At 49.1% G+C, this 18,922-nt stretch overlaps 1 protein-coding gene across 7 annotated transcripts in view; it reads right to left on the bottom strand.

The window, feature by feature from the left end:
- Positions 1-3,034: 3,034 nt before the first annotated feature.
- MYLK4 (myosin light chain kinase family member 4) overlaps positions 3,035-18,922 on the bottom strand; it is a 91,507-nt gene continuing 75,619 nt past the window's right edge. For 5 of the 7 annotated variants that reach the window (XM_067006856.1, XM_067006855.1, XM_059076623.2 and 2 more), the window contains 7 exons: positions 18,101-18,242; positions 14,559-14,629; positions 13,655-13,783; positions 12,613-12,765; positions 9,622-9,700; positions 6,137-6,209; positions 3,035-3,543 (listed from right to left, as the gene is read on the bottom strand). In XM_067006856.1, coding sequence (XP_066862957.1) covers positions 6,162-6,209; positions 9,622-9,700; positions 12,613-12,765; positions 13,655-13,783; positions 14,559-14,629; positions 18,101-18,242 — 622 coding nt within the window. In that variant the 3' untranslated portion in view covers positions 3,035-3,543; positions 6,137-6,161. Of the gene's footprint in view, positions 3,544-6,136; positions 6,210-9,621; positions 9,701-9,796; positions 9,863-12,612; positions 12,766-13,654; positions 13,784-14,558; positions 14,630-18,100; positions 18,243-18,922 lie in introns of those variants that run through there. The other 2 variants (XM_067006853.1, XM_067006854.1) reach the window with 2 other exon arrangements.

Genomic DNA, 18,922 nt, shown 5'->3' with positions numbered 1-18,922 from the left:
CCTTTGGGACGGAGAGCAACTTGACTATTGAAAACATACTTTTCGTCTCAAAGAGGCTCTAGAGGAGCGTGGTGATGGATAAGAAGATGGATTCTGATGCTAACTTGAGAAAAGGAGAAAGAAGTAAAAAAATGAAAGGATGGAGCAAAAGCAAAGCAGGTGGCATCGTGGCTGCTGAGAAGGGTGCGGCCATGGAGGAGCTCCCTGAACCCACTACGGAATCGCCAGGGGACAGCGCTGAGCTGAGCCCCCACCCTCGGCCGCTGAGGTCCCCGCCCTGCCCTCGTTACCAGTTCACAAATCAGTTTCCAAATGAGGTCCCCTCGACTGGCCTGCACTTCAGACTGAAGAAGCTCATGTCAGATTTTGCCCCCCTACCCCAACCGGGGGGGCGGGGGTCAGGGTAGTGGGGGCTGAAGGACAAAAAAGGAACAAGATGAGAGCCTTGCACATTTCCCTAATACAAAATCCAGATTTTGATTCCAAAACGAGAGAAGAATTTTGCTGCACTAATTTCCATAAAGACGGTGAAAACGCTGGTGTTCACACACCTTCAGGCCACGTCACATCAGCACGTGCCTCCGCGTGACAGGGCGCCAGGCCAATTTACATTTTTGAGGAAAGAAAGCAAAATCACATCAAGTCAGACGGAAAGCAACTGCAAGCAAACCGACGGTACTCAACAGACGTGAGTTACCCAACTCCAACCCGGAAATCGTTGCCCCAAGTTAATTCAGGCGAGAATCCATGCCAGAGGGCTTTATGTCACAAATTGGGCATGAGCTCTTTCCTCCCTGATTTTTAAACAGCAACAGATTCTGGGTAACTGTTGGTATCTTACGAATTATGAATGTGACTTGCTTTTTCCTTAATAGCTCTTGTGAAGTTTATTTCTCTCCAGGCAGCAGGAAGTGCCCCACTGATGCTTAATTTCCTGCATTTACTGGAGAAACGGCAGCGGCCTAAAGGGAGTGAGCGAGATTGTCACGTCCATTAAGAGGGTGGAGAAGCAATACAGCCTCCAATCCTCGTGACTTCTTGGAAAAGTTGATCGCAATAACCCCAGTCCAGCCAGACTCCACTCCTCGGGTCCACGCTCGCATCTGGTTTGATTCTTCCGATGTGCAAAGCCCATTTCCCGTCAGAGCGGCCACGTACTGCAAGGCGTGGAGGGAGGGGACCGGCCGAGCAGGAGACCGAAACTCTCCCATTTCCCCGTAACTGCAGAGACTGTAATAATCAGCTCTGCAGGGCAGACTCTCCCGCTCCCATATAAAAGGACCCCGCTGGCATGGGGCCACCTCCCCATCCGAGGTGGAAATATAGCTACAAATTCTAAGGAGAGCCATTTTCAAAGTACAGTCTCCTTTCTAAACCCCTAAAAGAAAATCACACCCCCTGACCGTGGGGTCATCAGTGGATGAATCTGGCAAAGAAATCACTGCTTCATTTGGCCGAAGCCGTCCCCTTCGTGTGTGTGCAGCAGGGCCCGGGGAAAGTGAGCCGGGGTGGATGCGATCTGCACGCCCTGCAAAGGCCCCCTGCTCGGGCCGGAGGGGAACACACCAGACCCCCGTGTCCTGTTCAGCATTTGAGTGGATGCCAGCTCTCTGCGGGCTGAGCATTAAGCCTGCACCGGCTTGTATTTTTCCAGACTCAATGAATACCAGCAGCTAAAGATAGCGTGGTAACATAACACTTCAGTCACAGGGCTGTGTGTGTGTGTGTGTGTGTGTGTGTGTGTGTGTGTGTGTATTTTAAGGAAACTAAATTAAACATATGAAACATAGTCACAGAACAGGAACAGGAGAAGCCAACCTTGGATAAATGCATTGGCCCAAGGAAGAAAGAAAGAGATGCATCGTAATGCAAGAGCAGAGGCCGGAAAGGAGGACCTTCCACAACCAGCACAACCAGTAAATTGGCTCGTGGCCTGAACTAATGACACCTCGTCTTCTGCCTCTGCTTCCCCCGTACCTGAAACACAAGAAAAAGGGCGTTGCACACGCCGCTATCCGTAGGCAGGCCGTGAGGATTCACAGGTGGGATGCTGGGAAAAGCCAACGCACGTCAGGTCCGCCCTGGCCCAGGCAGCCCCCGAGCTGCTCTTGTTTTGTTTTGTCGCAGTTGAGACAACTGCAGGCTAGAACGATTTAGGCTAAAAATAAAGACATTATTATAGCTGATCTCAACACAACAGGTACTTGGAAGTGGAAAATGTGAGGGAGGCTTAAGATGCTAGTGGTGGGTGCGGTGCTGGGCGTGTAATCCCTCTTTGCATTGCTTCTGCTTTGTAAAGAAACAACGCCCATTCCTGCAGCAGGGCTCACGTCCCCTGTTAAATGTCTGTGAGAAAATGGCACACGAGCTCGGGAACAAGAAGACGCTTCCAACTGGAGATCAGTGTCACATCCCCAAAGTGAGCGGAGGTGGCCCTGGCCTTCAGTGTCCAAGGCTCCCTGCACGGGGCTGAGCCACAGAGACGCCACGTGGGTGAGGTCGCTGGTCCTCACACGGGCTGGCATTTACCTGGGTCACTTTGACAGGAGACACAGCACCGTCCCCCTCAGGACCCACCAGACCCATCTCTTCCTGTTTCAGCCACACTGAGGGGCTCTCTCGGGACTCTTAGCACCGTTCCAAAGGTCCTGGCTGTAAAGACTAACCATACACCATCTCTCAAAGCCAGTGTCTCCATGCGGATGAAGCTTCCCTCGGAAGAGGGCGGGGTGCGTGCGAGAACACACGTGCCTCGTTTGGAAGTAGATCTGCAGCTTAGAAGACGCTGCTGCTCTTGGAGGGGATTTCAGAATAAATGAAGGTAGAATGTCTGAGGTTTTTTGCCTCAGAATTCAAAGAAAGCAAATTACTTATCAGTTGGATTCTCCTGATTTCAGACCAAATCCAAGTAATAGAGTCTGAGAAACTAAGCGGTCAAGGGTGCACCAGACTTAGAATTTTTTCTGGCGTCGTACTCACTACTTTGAAAGGCAATTCTCCCTCTAAATGTATCCAACATGGTTTTTTTTACATATATATATATATATATATATACATTCTTTTTCTTATTCTTTTCTGTTATGGTTTATCACAGGTTATTGAATATAGTTCCCTGTGCTCTACAGTAGGACCTTGTTGTTTATTCATTCTATATATGATAGTTAACCTCTGCATCCAACATGTTTTAAAATCTCAACTAAATCTCCAGTATGATTGCTCTAGGGATCTGAGAAATGGCAGAAATGATGCACCCCGTGCCCCAGTGACTGAGATCGAAAGTTCTAAAGCTCAGGATGGCAGGGAAATGTCTTCTGGGGTGTGCACTGCTGCAGGGAGTGGGCTGTGAGGCGGGGTGCAGGCTTGCCTGCCCCCTGGGCCTCAGCTCTGGGTGCCCCCGGCCCCGCAAGCCTGGCGGAGGTCCTCAGAGTTCTGTGTGGCGACGTCCCCTCCCTCAGAGCCACCAGTCTCCTTAGGGGTCAAGGCATCAGAACTGCTGATTTTTCCAAAAATCTTCTCAAAGCAGCAGCAACCGCAGCAGTTTTCCTGCAAAGCAAACAAAATATGACTCTTGTTAATTCAGCAGGGCTTTAAAAATTGTAATTAGTTGGTTGTACCCCTTAGGAAAACCACAGATGACTTTTTATAATGTGTGTGTGTCTGTGAGGAGAAAAAGGAACCCCTTGAAGGGTCCCACTGCTTTACCAGAGCTGGGTGGTTTTTTTCTGTTGTTGTTTTAGTTTATGCAAAAGCTATTTTAATACTATTTGCCATGTCGAAGGACAAGACCTCTTTGTTTCACCTGAAGCACAGCCAGCTCCAAAGCTGCTGCCAGCTTGATCCGCTTCAAATCGAGGCTGGGATATGCGCGTGGGAATCTTCCCATGTGCTTTACGGCCGCGCGTGACCCAGGGCCGCGTCTGTCGATACATCATTCCTGTAGATCTGAGGGCGTGTCCCCAGTGCACGTCTCAGGGCCTGGCAAAGAGCCACGGGAACGAGAAACTAAAACGCCACCTGGTTGATTTTTAGAGCGTTTCCTCAACCTATCCAAAAACCTCTAACCAATTGCAAGAGATTCCTAGGCCTCAATTTACATTGCGGATTAGGCCTTATCATAAGGCCTGGGAGCCGTTCTTTTTCCGCAGGAATCATCTCCGACCACCAGATTTTAAAAATCAATATTATCTCAAAATTGGTTTTACTCATATCGTGTCTTGCCAAAAGCCCTATCTTAGCCTGGCAGGAAAGGCTGTGAAGAATGATCTACTTTTCTAACGCAACACTCTTCTCCAAGGAGTCTGCTCCCAGAGTAAATATCTGAAGCTTACATTTTCATTTGAAAAAGAAAACACAGCGGGGAAGTAAACCAGGAAGCACCCACATGGCACGGACATGCAGCGTAACGGGTGGGTTTGTGTGGCCCCTGCAGGGATCGGGGGACCCGGGCAAGGAAGGCGGCCAGCCCGGGCGGCCGGCGCAAGGCGGGCCCGGCCAAGCTTGGCGAGGTCTCCCTGAGCGTCTCCAACAAAGACGCCGTCTCTCTGTGCCAGGGTGACCAGATCAACGCTTCTGTCTTTTCCTCCGCGTGCCTGGCACTGCCCGGCAGCTGCTATCCTCCATCGCCTTGGGCTGAAGAGCCGACCTCCTTGGAAGGACTCGGCCATCTCCCGCCACCTTTTCCCCTCCTCCTTCCCCCCCAGACCTGGCAACAGGCCTGCCTCGCTGTCCCCCACTGAATTCCTTCCCTCCGGGCCCCCAGAGTCACCCCAGTGCTTATGGTGGGAAGCTGGTTTGTGGTCAACCCTTGGGGTTTGTGGTCGCTGGGGACGAAGCTGCCTCTGGGAGGGATGTGGGGGGAGAGCAGGACCGGCCAGGCCCAGCTGTCTGCGGACGCCAGGGCTCCTGGCTCACAGCGCGGCCGGGCTGTACCGCATCCCAGGCCCCGGGGCACAGAGAGCCCTTCTCCGCACTGTCACCAGACACAGAACTACTTCCTCCTGTTCCCAAGCTCTGAGTCCTGGCTATTTTGGACAGACAAGAGTGGTCTTTGTACGCAGAAAGCAAAAGCCTCCCTGCTGACTGCTCCTCAATCTCTAAAGAAGTGACAGCATCCTCAGTAAGTGACCCTCGTACCAAAGGCTGAGCGCTTTGCCTGATGCTGGTTCGTGACTTTTATGTTGACCTACTGAATTATTTCTGTTCTACCCGATCTTATTCTACAACAGATTCAAGGCAGCTTACAAGAATATACACAGTCAAACAGACAAAAAAACCCTCAGGACCAGAGTAAATATGAATCAGGATAAGAGATTCAGGGGAGTGGGCAGCAAGAATGCAGCCTCGCAAGGCACGAGTCCAGCAGAGTTGCTGAAGCCGAGCTGCACAGCCGGCCGTGGACCTGCTGCCCGAGACGACGGGGCTGGCTGGCTGGGGGGGTGAACGTCCCCCGCACCGGATGCAAACGCTGGGATTTCTAAAAGTCCTCTGTAATAAGTACACTTCCCTAGGCCTCTCCTTTAGGCCATAAGTCAGGCCATTTATTGATGTAACAGAAGATATTCACATGTAAAACTCTCTCTCTGAATAATTCTGACAAAATTCTAAGCAGGGCAGAGGCTTTGTATGAAGAGGTGGGTCCGTGGGGTCCCAGAGTGGGTCCAGACCCGTAGGCAGCTCAGGGGGGGAAAGAAGCGTGAGCTTTAGGGTAGGATCTCGCTCTACCATTGGCTAGGGGCATGGTCTTGGGGGGTTAGTCCTAGGTTTTCCCGTCTCTACAAAGAAGGTGTCATTTCCCCTGATCTCACACGGTTGTTGCAAAGACTCCCAAGGAACGTTTCTGTGCAGGTGTTACTTCCTGAGCACCTACTGTGTGCCAGGCCCTGGTCTCCGGGCTTTGCTTGGATGATCTCATTGGAGCCACTCAACAAGCATAGGAAGTGAGACTATTTCTGGACCACAAATCTGGAAGCGGAGGTTTCTGCACTAGAAGATGGCAGACGGGGTGCAAACAGAGCAGCCCGGTTTCAGGGCCCCCCCAGAGGAAACACTGCCCCGCTTCCCACACAGTCAGATGGCCCTTCTCTCCCCTCCCCTCTCTAGGCTCAAACACCTCTTCAGGAAGAGGCCCGAGACCAACCTTTCAAGAGGGTGCCCTCCGAGGACTATTTGGCCACCAGGTCCTGGGCGTCAGAGCAGCAATTCTTCCTCGTCTAGGAAAACCAAGAAGAGAGTTTCGAGAAGGATTAGAACCTTTCATCAGCTCCTGACTTGAGATCTGACAACACTTGAAGAGGCAGTGACTTGTCACTGGGTATGTCCTGCCCTTGCAGAGACGTCCCTGGAGGCCGAACGGCTGGCGGCCTCTTGCAGACGCACCCACCGGCCCCGAGTCCAGCTCGAGGGCGCCCCCACTCTCCGCTAAAGCTCCATCACCGCCACCCTTCCCCTCGGAGTCACGGACAAAGAGCTTTGTACCCCGTGACACTGGACTTTTACACGTGTGTGTTTTGTCAAAACTCATGTCAACAAATGCTCGCTTTGACAAAGCACAAGACAGACTGACGGACGGATGAATCAGCCACAGGCACTGCTTCTTCCAGGTGTTCTCAAATCTAGCTGACGAGATTTAAGTGCCAGGGCAGAGTCTCAAGAGGACAGAGAGAGCGTCCCCAGTTTGGGGCTTGAGAAGGCCGTCCTGGAGGCGGTGGCAGTGAAAGTGGGCCTCAGACACTGGCTGGGGTTTGGGCTGATCTGGAAGGAGCCGTGGGGACAGGGCTGGGATCCCAGCATCGGGATTCATCGGGGCCCCAGCTGCTGGGTGTGGGTGTTCATGGTGCACAAGGGGAAAGACTGGACGATTTTTTTGATCAGGGAATCATATAATCAGAGCTGTAATTGATGAAATGATGATTTGGTGAACTGGAGAAGAGAGTGGGCGGAGGTCGAGTATCAGCTCCAATGTTATCTCATTAGCTCACTAAATGGGAAGAAGGGCGTGAGCTGAGGCAGGTGCTCGGGGGGCGGAAAGGAAGGGTGGAGGGTCATTAGCTCGGGGAGGAAAGAATCATGTCGCCTTTGTTCAGTTTTCCTTCCTCTGGCCGCAAAGCGTGGAGTACAGGAGGTGCTTGCTAAGTTCTCACGGATTTGCAGTGAGGCTCTGCTCCCTCCCAGGTGACAGGTGATTCTGATGGAAGATGGGTCACGTGTGGATGGTGACACAGAGGAAAGGTGGGAACCTCAGCCTCGTAAGCATAACAGAGAAGGCAGAGAACTCCAGGGCCTCGGCGTCTAAGAAGGAAAATCCTTCCGAAATTCATGGACCACAGTCACGCTCAGCAGTTCAGAAACAGGAAGTGCTTTTAAGCACGAAATAATTAAAAGGGATAAAAGTTTATTAAGAAAACTTTTAAAAATAGAATTTAGATTTACATAGTTTGGGTAAGAGTTAAATTTTCAACATAGAGTTGAATTCCGATTCTACAGAACATACAACCAAGATTACTCCAGAAATGAATCTTCTGGGAAAAATTAGTCTCAATAGTTCGCTGAAAAATAAACTCCATCGGGCTTGAGTGTTGGCCCTCAGTAGCACCAACGATGTCATGCAGGACGCGGCTCCGGGACCGTCGCAGCGGGCGGGGGGCCCTCGTCCGACTCCCGAGCCTGCCGCCTGCCGTGGGAGGCTGGTGGGCCCATAAGCCTCTCCTCGGCGGCCTCATCCGCGTAGCAGGGGTGATAACAGCGCCCGTTTCGGAGGCTTGGCCCGAGGACCCAATGAGCTAATTTGCATAAAGCAGAACGGTGCCTGGCACGGCACTGTATAATTATAACTTTCATGGAAACTAACTGGATTTATACAATGGAAGTTTTTAAAAATCCTCGCTGTTCTTGAAATATCTATTCACCTTGGGCACCAGCAGTTGGATAGAATGACAAAAAGGTGATTTTTGTTGTTGTTGCCCTTATATGGTTTAAAAACTATTTTTAAACACTTTTACACTGTATCATGTCATTAATTACCTGCTGTGGTTTCCATATTGCCGACCACGTCAAAGTGTACTTGGACACCAATAAGCTTGGATAAAAATACATGGGTGGAAAATTGGCCCAGAACAGGTCGGTAGCCCTAATAAGCAGTTTATGCAGTCTGGGTGAGGTACCTACTAGGGAATAAGCCTATTTTTACTTGACATCAGTGCCAATTATCAAGGAAAGGTATATTCAGACACAAATAAAACTTACTGCTGATGCTGAATTTAGAAGTGAAGTTAATCTCAATAAAAACTGGATGTGGAACAAATGAGCAGTAGGAACAGAGTCGCGCCGGGGCTCTGGTCGGTGGAAAAGCTCCGCTCCAAAGCCCCAGGAGGCGCCGGAGCAAAGGTGGAGGAAAGGAGGGTGTATCGGACACATCCGGTACCGGGACACGACAGCAGCTGTCCCAGCTGCTACCCACGCCGGGCCTGCGTCCCCAGAGGGGCCTGACGGCAAAGGGTGCTCTCCGCCTCTCTGCGTCCTTTCCCCCTTGACCACCCTGAATATTCAGCAAAGTTACTTAAACGTTACGCATCTGCTTCTGTGTTACTGGTGTATTCCACAGTGCTTGGGTGGCGATGGTCTGACGGGGGCTGTGATAGTACTTCAGGTGACAGGCGTCCCGCGCCAGATGACCGCTCGGATGGAGAGGATTGTACAGATTCCAGAAAGAATGGGGGAAAATCATGTATAGAAACTTGGAGATAAACTACAGATGAGATGAGGGGATTGAGGGAGAGGAAGGAGGCAAAGAGATGCCCTGGGGTCCAACTGAGGCCATTCAGGGGAGGTGCTGCTCTGGGAGGATGGTTGAGGGTGAGGTGAGGGCGGGGCGGGGCGGGGCGGGGCCGAGTGAGTTCTGTTTAGGGCTGAGAACATCCACGTGGAAATGCCCAGCGCACAGGTGGCTGTTCGGATCTGAAGCTTAGGAAAGGAATCTGTGCTGGAGAGGCAGACGAGGAAGTTGGGGTGTAAACAGTAATTAAGGCAAAGAGAGCCAACGGGGACTCCATTCCAGAAGTGCCCACAGGGCACCGCTCAGTTACTCTGAACGTACACTCCAGACACCTTCATTTAGTCTTTGGTAAGAGTCTCCTTCACACATACTTGTATTAATCTCTTGACCAAGCTGAATATTACAGGTTTGGGGCACCCAAAGCAGACTAAACCAGGTAAGCACAGAAGTTAGAATTCTGAGTTGTGTTTTAAGCAGAATATTTACCTTGAACGTACATTAACATGTGTTCTCCAAAGCTTTACATGTTTATATACCCTAGGCTATATGTGTGCGTGGGCACAGTTACAGTGATACAATTCACTTTGTAATGGATACAGTAATTAAATAATAAATGGAATAAATAGTTCTGCTGAAAATAATGCTCTACTAAACAATGTAATTAGCATTCATTAAAAACATAAATTGCTCAATAAACACATCTTAAGCAATTTAACACTTTAGCACAAGATTTGAAGCCCAAGAGAAATTAATTAGAAAGAACTTCACTCAAGGCTAAGGTGCCTCTAGCATTTGATCACCAGAAGATTGAAGCCGACTAGAAAAGAGGGAAAAGCAGGAGCCACGGTTACCTGTGCGCTGAGCCTGGAGTGGAGCTTGTGATCCGACAGCCAAGGGTGCTTGAGAGCTTCACTTGCACTTATTCTCCAACTAAAGGGAAATGCAGGGGGTTATTGTATCCCCTGCACTTGGATCCTCCCCTTCCACCCAAGGCTCTAAATGAGATAGAAACTATCTCTCTCTCACATAATAGTCTAGGGCTGGCCTGGTTCCAGGCTCCAAACACGGCAAAAGAGACCTCGGCTCTGACCACTGCCTTTGGGAGACCAGATGGCCGAACGTCAAAGACAAGCAAGGCAAATAATTCAGAATTCTTGTTAATAACTGAACATTTATCTTCAGATAGAAGTAACCATTCTTGATGGAATGTCTGAGCTTCATAAATTGAACTTCTATCAGTCAGCTGAAGAATAAACATCTATTTATTAATATAAGACAAAATTCTACTATGATTCTTGACGATTGCAAAAGCAATTTATGTGTCAAAACTTCTGAATAATATGTATTGCTAGTGTTTGAATTAAGAAGTTTTGAGAGTCAAATAAATGGAGAAATAGATGGAACGTCAATGTAAGTATTGAGAGAGAGTATATTAGAAATTCTTGAGCCAACAAAGGTTTATACAATTTAAAAATATATGAGGAGGAATCACAAAGATTATATATCATCATTTTAAGCTTTGTAAACCTGTCTTGTGTACTAATGTTTATCACATTAAACAAAATAACCTTTCAAACTAAAAAATTATGAGTGAGTGCAATAATCTGAAGCCTGCTTCTGAAACAGTATAAAGAAAGTAGTTTCAAGCAGTCATGGAGTTCAGTCTATGGAATTGCTTCAATAAAATTGCTTCATTAGACACCAAATATTTAAGTATAAGAAGAGGATGTAATGGAAAATAATCTGAAAAAGAATATATATGTATAGCTGAATCACTTTGCTGTACACTTGAAACTAACACAGCATTATAAATTAACTACACTTCAATTAAAAAGAAGAAGAGGAGAGAAGCCTTCACTTTAGTCAATGAAGGATAACTTGGTGACAACATCACCAGTAGGACCCTAAAAGAATAGATATAATTAAAAAGAAACAACAACTCTGGACCTCCACCAAGTTCAGTTGGAAGAGTTATTCTATTGACTCCACCATGAATTTTCCGCGTCGGACCCCAGAAGCACCCCAACAGCTGACAGTGCTAAAAACTTATTCCTGCCCTCCAGTGTCAGACTTTTAAGAGCTGACTTTATTAAAAAGTTAACTATAACACTGTACTAATAATTAAATATTTAATACAATTCCAAGTTTACTTTTGTAGCCCAGAAATTTATCCTATTATAGTAGTGGTTGGCATTGGCCTTGGTTTCATTCATGCACTGACGTGGATGCTTAGCCAGCTGTTTTTCTGCCCAAACATGCAACTGTTGCTCTTTAGATAAAGAACGAAGCCCTCAGGCTGAGGGTGGGCAGAGCACGGGTGCTGGAGCCCCCGAGCCAGCTGGGCGGCTGCTGCCCTGCGCTGAGCCTCAGCCCCCTCATCTGTAAAGTCACTGTGACAGCGTCCACATGCCACAGGATCAGCTGGAGGGTTAAACCCGCTGACACATAAGAGCTCGTGTGTAACGCACGTTCTCAGTAAGTGTGGATTTCTCAGCCTCCAGAGATTCGACGGAGGTGACATTTTGCATCTGTTCTCTGCTGGCATTCAGCAATGTACAGACAGCGATGCTGGTTATGTCGTCGGCGACGCTGGTACAATATACAGACAGTGATGCTGTCTTTCCCTATCTTTCTTGGCTCTAAAGAGCTCTCCGACTGACACTCCAGCCGGGCTAAGCCCTCCTCACCTTTCAGGCTCAGTTCTGGCCCGTGTCAATATACTCCATCTTTAATAAATGTTAACCACATTTCACTGCCTCTTTTAAAATATACCCGTGTCTGGGCTTCCCTGGTGGCGCAGTGGTTGAGAGTCCGCCTGCCGATACGGGGGACGCAGGTTCGTGCCCTGGTCCGGGAGGATCCCACGTGCCACGGAGCGGCTGGGCCCGTGAGCCGTGGCCGCCGGGCCTGCGCGTCCGGAGCCTGTGCTCCGCAACGGGAGAGACCACAACAGTGAGAGGCCCGCGTACTGCAGCAAAAAAATATATACCCGTGTCTTCTATTAGCTCGTGACTTAATTAACGGCAGGGACTGGGCTTTATGCATCTGTTCTCGAAGCCCCAGTCATATTCCCTGGCAGCTCGGAGATAGTCAGTGGAGTGCTGCATGAAGGAGTATGTCAGGCCCTGCACCAGACGCGTTACCCCTGCCGTTCCCCGGCCCCCATCACCCCCATGGTTCTAAAATGCAAGCCCCTATATTTCAGCATCACTACTCTCCATCCGCTGACTTTTGAATTACGTGACTTCAGCAGGGCAGAGAAACAGCAGCGCGTGTAACACACAACAGTCGGGCGCACGGCCTCGTGCTGACGATCGGCTGTGCCACTCAACCAGCCGTGTGACCGTGGCGTCTCGTGCACAGACTGTGACTGATAACTGCCCCCCACGGAGCTGGGTGGGGTGAAAGAGAGAAGGTCTGTACAGCAGGTGGCACAGTCTGGCCCATAGCAGGCTCTCCAAGGAAACGACCGTCACGTGTTCACCTACATGGAGCCCCATCCGCCTCGTAGGTGTAGAAGGATCGTGGGAATAACTTGTCCCGAGCGCTTCATTGTGAGGGGGAGCGCACCGAGGCCCAGCAAGAGACCCTGACTGCCTTGTCGGAAAAGGCAGAGGGATGGGGTTTTGCAGCCCCCCGTTCAAGGCCCGTGACCATGGCAGTGCCAGGTCTCAGGAACCTGGCTCAAGAGCGTCAAACTCACTCTAACTACGGCTCTGCAGGTGCGTCACAGATGTGTCACTGAGGGGTGGTGGTTCTCTGACCTGAGTTCTCACAACCCTGGTGGAGCGTGCCTCTCTGTTACCCCTACTTCTTCCTGAGCACAGAGCGGATGTGATCACCTCTTCTCCTTGATCAGAAGCTTGGAGATGAACCCCCGGGCTTCCTCCGAGATGTCCTGAAATTCTTCATCCTCCAGATCCCACCTGCAGGCCAGGATGTTGTTCAGGGTCTCGGCGTCGTGGTCTCCCAGGAAGGGGGACAGACCGCTGAGTCTGTAAGACACGGAGTCTGGGTTGAGTAGTCTTTAAACACCTTCAAACCCTGTACAGATACGTTGCCTTCTGGGCTCTGTCCTTTAAAACTGAAAGAAGGCAAATCACCAAGAATGAAGCATGATTTTATAATATGTTTTTGCAATTGAGAAAATGCTATGTCTCCCACCCAACTCCTAACTTAAACAAGGTCACAATGAAGGCGGCAGCTACCCTCAGATATGAATCTCAGAGAAGAGTAAAACTACCTTTTGTGTGTGTGTGTGTGTGTGTGTGTGTGTGTGTGTGTGCTTTAGGCAGGCCTCTCACCGCTGTGGCCTCTCCCGTTGCGGAGCACAGGCTCCGGACGCGCAGGCCCGGCAGCCACGGCTCACGGGCCCAGTTGCTCCGCGGCAAGTGGGATCCTCCCGGACCGGGGCACGAACCCGCGTCCCCCGCATCGGCAGGCGGACTCTCAACCGCTGCGCCACCAGGAAAGCCCTAAAACTACCTTTTTAAAGCACTTTACAGCTAGCAAAGTGCCGTCACATCCGCAGATGGCAACTGCCAGGAATGTCACTTCTGAAGAGTCAGGTTACCCAGTCTTTTCAGGGATCAGGACACAAGTTTGGGGGCGGTTGTTTTTTTCTAACTTCTTTGGGGGCACGAGGTGTTGTCCTAGGGTTAGGGTGATTAATGAAGAAGACATCCTTTGACTTTTTCAGGGGATGTACAGGGAGAGAGTCTACTCCTTTGACCCACGGGAGTCAACAGAACCTAGGAAGTATCTGACTATGGAACAGAGTTATTTATTTTCGAAGGACCTAAATTAGGGTTTTAATTCAAAATAGCAAATAGCATATGTGGGGCGATTGCGAACAAGCGTCAGAGGGGCTGGGGGTCCACGTACAGCATGTAAGTGATGACTCCTACGCTCCACATGTCCGTGGGAAAGGAAACAAAATCATAGTTCACAACTTCCGGGGCGAGGAATTCTGGCGTTCCGAAGCTCACCTTCAGCTTCTCTCTGGGTTTGTATCTGAAATTTAGGAGACAATGCAGAGGAATGGAGAGGGTCATCAGAAGTCCAAAAGCACGGAAATGGAAAGGATGCAGTCTACAAGCAAAAGAACTGCAGCCACCCAGCAAAGTTAAAGTAAAGAGACGCTAAAGGAAATCACATATTGAAGAGATAGTGTCCAAAACGTGTAAGGAAGCTTCCCACTAGAAAGCCTTAATAACCTGAAATAATTGTGAGAAAAGCCACTTGGAATAATTTCGAGCACAAATTACGGAGCACGACAAAAGGAGCAGTGATACAGACTGTGGCGCGCTGATGCCTTGAAGGAGCCTGTTTTAATGAATAAAGAAGATGCGGTGATTTAGGACCATTTCATATTGTCACGAATGCGCTGAGGTCCACGCAGAGTCTTTGCTCCTTTAAGAAGCTTATCTGTGCCGGAACCCTTTGCAATCTTGCTCACACGATTAATTTTTTTAAGCAGATATTCTCTTTACACATGGGACGAATATAAAAGACTAAGACAAACTCTTACAAATCCTGAATTCATGTCTTCAAGTTTAATAACTGCACTGTCTTAGGTTTTAATATTCCATATTTTTCTTGCACGCGCTGTGGAAACTCCTAAACGTTCAAGTTCTGAAGCCAGCAAGGTAAAGCTGAAACATAGCTTTGGTTAATCCTAAATGGGGATATGAAACCAAGGGGTGTATCAGATTTTTCTTTGCAAAAAGAAAGAGCACCCACCATTCTCCCTAACTCAGTCCATACACCTCCGTCCAAACTGACATACCTTCTGGCCAATCCAAAGTCAATAATTTTTATTTGTTTAGTATCCCGATTCACACACAGGATGTTCTCAGGCTGCCAGGAGAAAGAGACACATTAGCAATGAAAACAACCATCCTTCACTCAAATTGTCCCTGAACCACAACTAAAAATACAACGATGCTCGGGAAAAACAGATCAGGCCTTTCCCTCCGGGGCTGGCTTGTCTGCGTGGGTATTTTCTCCTTTAATTATGCGGTGGACGAGGCTGTAGGTCCCCTGCTTAGCTCGCCCGGCCCGGCCCGCCCCTCCCCCAGCTCTGCGCCGCAGATCACGCCTGAGTTCAGGCCTCAGGACTTTCCAAAAGGACCGGTGGGGGCCGTCTCAGCCTTGACCTCTGCCCCCTGAAATTATTAAGTACGAATTTCCCCTTCTTGGAGGCACATTTTTCCTGAGGATTTATGAGTTCCAGGAGAGATGGACTGATTCACCCCACCAGCCACACTGAATATGCACTGTAATGAGAACGGCCCTGACCTCCAGACGTTCCCTTTGGGCTCAGGCTGTGGGAAAGTCATATGTAAAAGGAGGGCTCCCTCACCCCCACCCCCCCGCGCCCCGTTCACTCTCCATTCTCAGCAGTTCCAGAGTTTTGCTGAGTTTGGTCTCAGTGCCTAGAGCCCTTGACTAAGTGTTGCCTTGAAGTTTGAGTCTGGAAAGACTTCGCCCCGCCAGCCGGACAGTCTCAGGGTGAGGAGGAGAAAAGTAGGCAGCCCTACAGCTCAGTGTTTCCAGAGTGTCTTACAAGTGTACCCACCTTTGTTAAGATAGAAACACCGAGGTCTGGGAAAAATAAGGGATTTGTTTTAAAGTCAAGGTCATCCATAAAAGAGAAATACAATTTTCAAAGAACCGCCTGAAACTTTCAAGCTCTAATTAACCCCGACTCTCCCCTCAGTGCTGGGGGGAGGGGGGATCAGCCAAGTTGCCAAATCTCCGGGGTTCACGGCCCGTCCTTTAGGCGGGATCACGGCTGCCCCTCCCCTGCCCGTCTAGGTAGAGAAGAGGTTAGAATGAGCTCAGAAACTCAGAAACACTTTATGAAATGACCTAGTGTCCTCCTGCCAACAATCAATAGTCCATTCGCTTGGGCATAATGTCTTTGGAAGCCTTTTTTCTAAAATATCTCTAAACCAGATGTCTATAAGAAGAGGCGACTTATGGAAAAGCGGGTGCTATACAAGAAGATTTGGCCTCATGCTTAAATAACTGATCGATCATGCATAAAGCTCTCCAATTGCCAAGGAGCGCCGTGACATAAAATATTTGCTTGCAGAATGTAAAGAAACAGCTCTGAGGACACTTTAAACAGTTAAATTTTTTTTTCTAATTATGAAATTAAAGCATATTCGTGGAGTAAGTTTTGCAAAACACACAAAATATATAAAGGAGACCATTCTTAAGTCACCTATAATCTCCCCTACATAGTGACAAGCATTCAATATTTTGGGTCCCTTTCCTTCCAAGGAGCTTTTTCTGAAAGGGATGCCTGACCCTTAATGCTTCACCCAGCCGTTGCTTTTATTATGATCTTTACATACAAGCCACAGCTAAAATTGCCCGTTGCAAGTCCTCAATCAACATTATGAAGCCACATATGGAGTTGTTTGACTTGTGACAGGTCAGGTCCTCATTTCAATTGCTAATCAAACCCCTTCAGGGATATTTGTAGAATATCTACACTCAATAAAAATGCTCCGTGAAAATATGCATTATCAAACCAGTTCATAGCCACGGGCTTTGCTAATGATGCTTAACCTCTGACTTTGTCATTTTATATATCACTTCCTCCTGCCCTGTGAATGGGAGAGACAAAGGACATCAATCAAGAGAGTAAAAGGGAGGCCAAGTTGGAGGAGCAGCGGCCCATGGAAACCTATTTAAGGAAGTTAAATTTAGTTAGCTCTGCAATCCCTGATGACTTGCAGCAGATGGTATGTTCTACAGAATATATATTCTATCTCACCGTCATGCTGTGCAAACAGGGAAATGAGAAAATGTCTGAGCCGCACATGAAGATGCACTCTACGAATTTAGAGCTGGTCGGAGTTATCGGTCTTGCCCTGGTTGTAACTATGCACAGTCCAATTCTAGGGACTTCATAATGGGAGAGAGAGCAAAAGGAAAGGCTCATTCAATAAGAAGAGAACGAAGGCGTGGCTCCTTGCTGTTGGCCCAGGCTTTCCACTGCTCCCAGGGTGCTGCCCAGCCCCACCCCCCACCCTTCGGCCCCTCACCCTTGTAGCACCTCTCTCTGGCTGCCCTGTATCCCGTTCTGCCATAGGTTTCTCCTCTGTGCTCTAGTATGCCTGTAGAAAAGCAATCTCTAAAATCCTCAGTTTCCTAAAAGGTTTTAGGAGAGAGCTGGGGATTCTTGGAGAGCTGGAAAGTTTGGCTACAACCAGGAAATTCTGAGTTAGCTAAAATTCTCCCACCTACTCATCCTAATAATGAGAGGATGTAACATGGATGCTGTGATGGTGGTGGTGATGGTGGTGATGGTGATGACGATGGTGGTGTTGATGATGGTGATGGTGGTGGTGATGATGGTGATGATGGTGTTGGTGATGGTGGTGATGGTGATGGTGGTGATGGTGATGGTGGTGGTGATGATGGTGATGGTGGTGGTGATGGTGATGATGGTGGTGGTGATGGTGGTGGTGGTAATGGTCATGGTGGTGGTGATGATGGTGATGATGGTGGTGGTGATGGTGGTGGTGGTGATGGTGATGGTGGTGGTGATGATGGTGATGATGGTGGTGGTGATGGTGGTGGTGATGGTGGTGGTGGTGATGGTGGTGGTGATGGTGGTGGTGGTGATGGTTGTGGTGATGGTGGTGGTGATGGTGGTGATGGTGGTGGTGGTGGTGATGGTGGTGGTGATGGTGGTGGTGGTGATGGTTGTGGTGGTGATGGTGGTGGTGATGGTGGTGATGGTGATGGTGATGGTGGTGGTGATGGTGGTGATGATGGCGATGGTGATGGTGATGGTGGTGGTGATGGCGATGGTGATGGTGATGGTGGTGATGATGGTGGTGATGATGGTGATGGTTGTGGTGGTGATGGTGGTGGTGATGGTGGTGGTGATGGCGATGGTGATGGTGATGGTGGTGATGATGGTGGTGATGATGGTGATGGTGATGGTTGTGGTGGTGATGGTGGTGGTGGTGGTGGTGATGGTTGTAGTGATGGTGGTGGCGATGATAGGGGTGGTGGTGGTGGAAACCATCTCCCATGTGAATTCCTTTAACAAAGGCAAGTTACAAGAATCTGAATAGCTTTTCCCTACAGATGGAGACATGCACATATTAGGAGGTGAGAGAAGTTGAGAATGGGGAGACGAGGCTAAGAATCCAGATTTTCAAATCCTTGAATATGTACCTAGTGACAGGATCTACCTCCCGAGCTGGTGTACAATACCCAACAGGGCCCCCTGATCCAAGTCCGCTCACTGAGGACAGGGTTTGGGAAGGGCTTACATTTCAGATGATGCAAAACACGCCCCACCTTCAGGTCTAAGTGGAGGATGTACATCTGATGCATGTGTCTTATCCCCTCACATATCTGCCTGATGAACAGGATGGCATCAAGCTCGGTCAGATTGCAGTTGTCATCAATGATGCGGTCGAAGAGCTCCCCTCCGTCCACACTGCAGGGAGAGAGGGGGGCGTCCTGAGTCACGACCTCTTGATGAGCACCTGTTTCTCGTGTCTGAGCCTCTCTGACTCTTCCGACAGGTGTGTGGGCAGCTATGTCTCCACCTTCTCAGTTAGGTGCCTCTTACGTTGAAGGCCCTTGTTTGAGCCACCATCACTTTTACAGATGGAAAGTCCCAAAGCCCACTCCTCCAGTGGCTACAGCTCTGGGGTGGGTCCATCTCTGCCGTTTCCTAACGCATATGGAGGATGAAGAGGGTGCTAAGAAGGCAGGGAGAGGGACTCCAAATACCATGGGAACGTTAGACTAATTTCAGTGATAAAATGCTTCTATGTGGCTGATGCTGGATATTTTATGATCCAAAATCCCCACTGTACAGTGACAAACAAAGCCCAAAATGGGGGCTAGGGGTGGGGAAATGATGTGAATCACAAACACCGATTCAGTGTCAGAATGACTCACTTTCTAACTAAACACTTACTACGTTTCTATAAAAGTAATTTGAAACAGAAGCTTCTTAGCCCTACTTATAAGAGTTTGACATGAACTTTGTACTAGCAATTAGGTCAAAGGTGAGATGCAGTTCAAGAATCACTTTCCTCCAGGTTACCCAGAACAAGAGTTAAGCCGGGGTTTTGACAGTACAGCTTGGAAATAAAGCTAAACCTCTGT

The sequence above is a fragment of the Kogia breviceps genome, chromosome 10 (genome assembly GCF_026419965.1).
Source record: "Kogia breviceps isolate mKogBre1 chromosome 10, mKogBre1 haplotype 1, whole genome shotgun sequence".
Classification (NCBI taxonomy): Eukaryota; Metazoa; Chordata; class Mammalia; order Artiodactyla; family Physeteridae; genus Kogia; species Kogia breviceps.
Note: the sequence above shows the minus strand (reverse complement) of the source record. Positions and strands in the feature narration are given on the sequence as shown.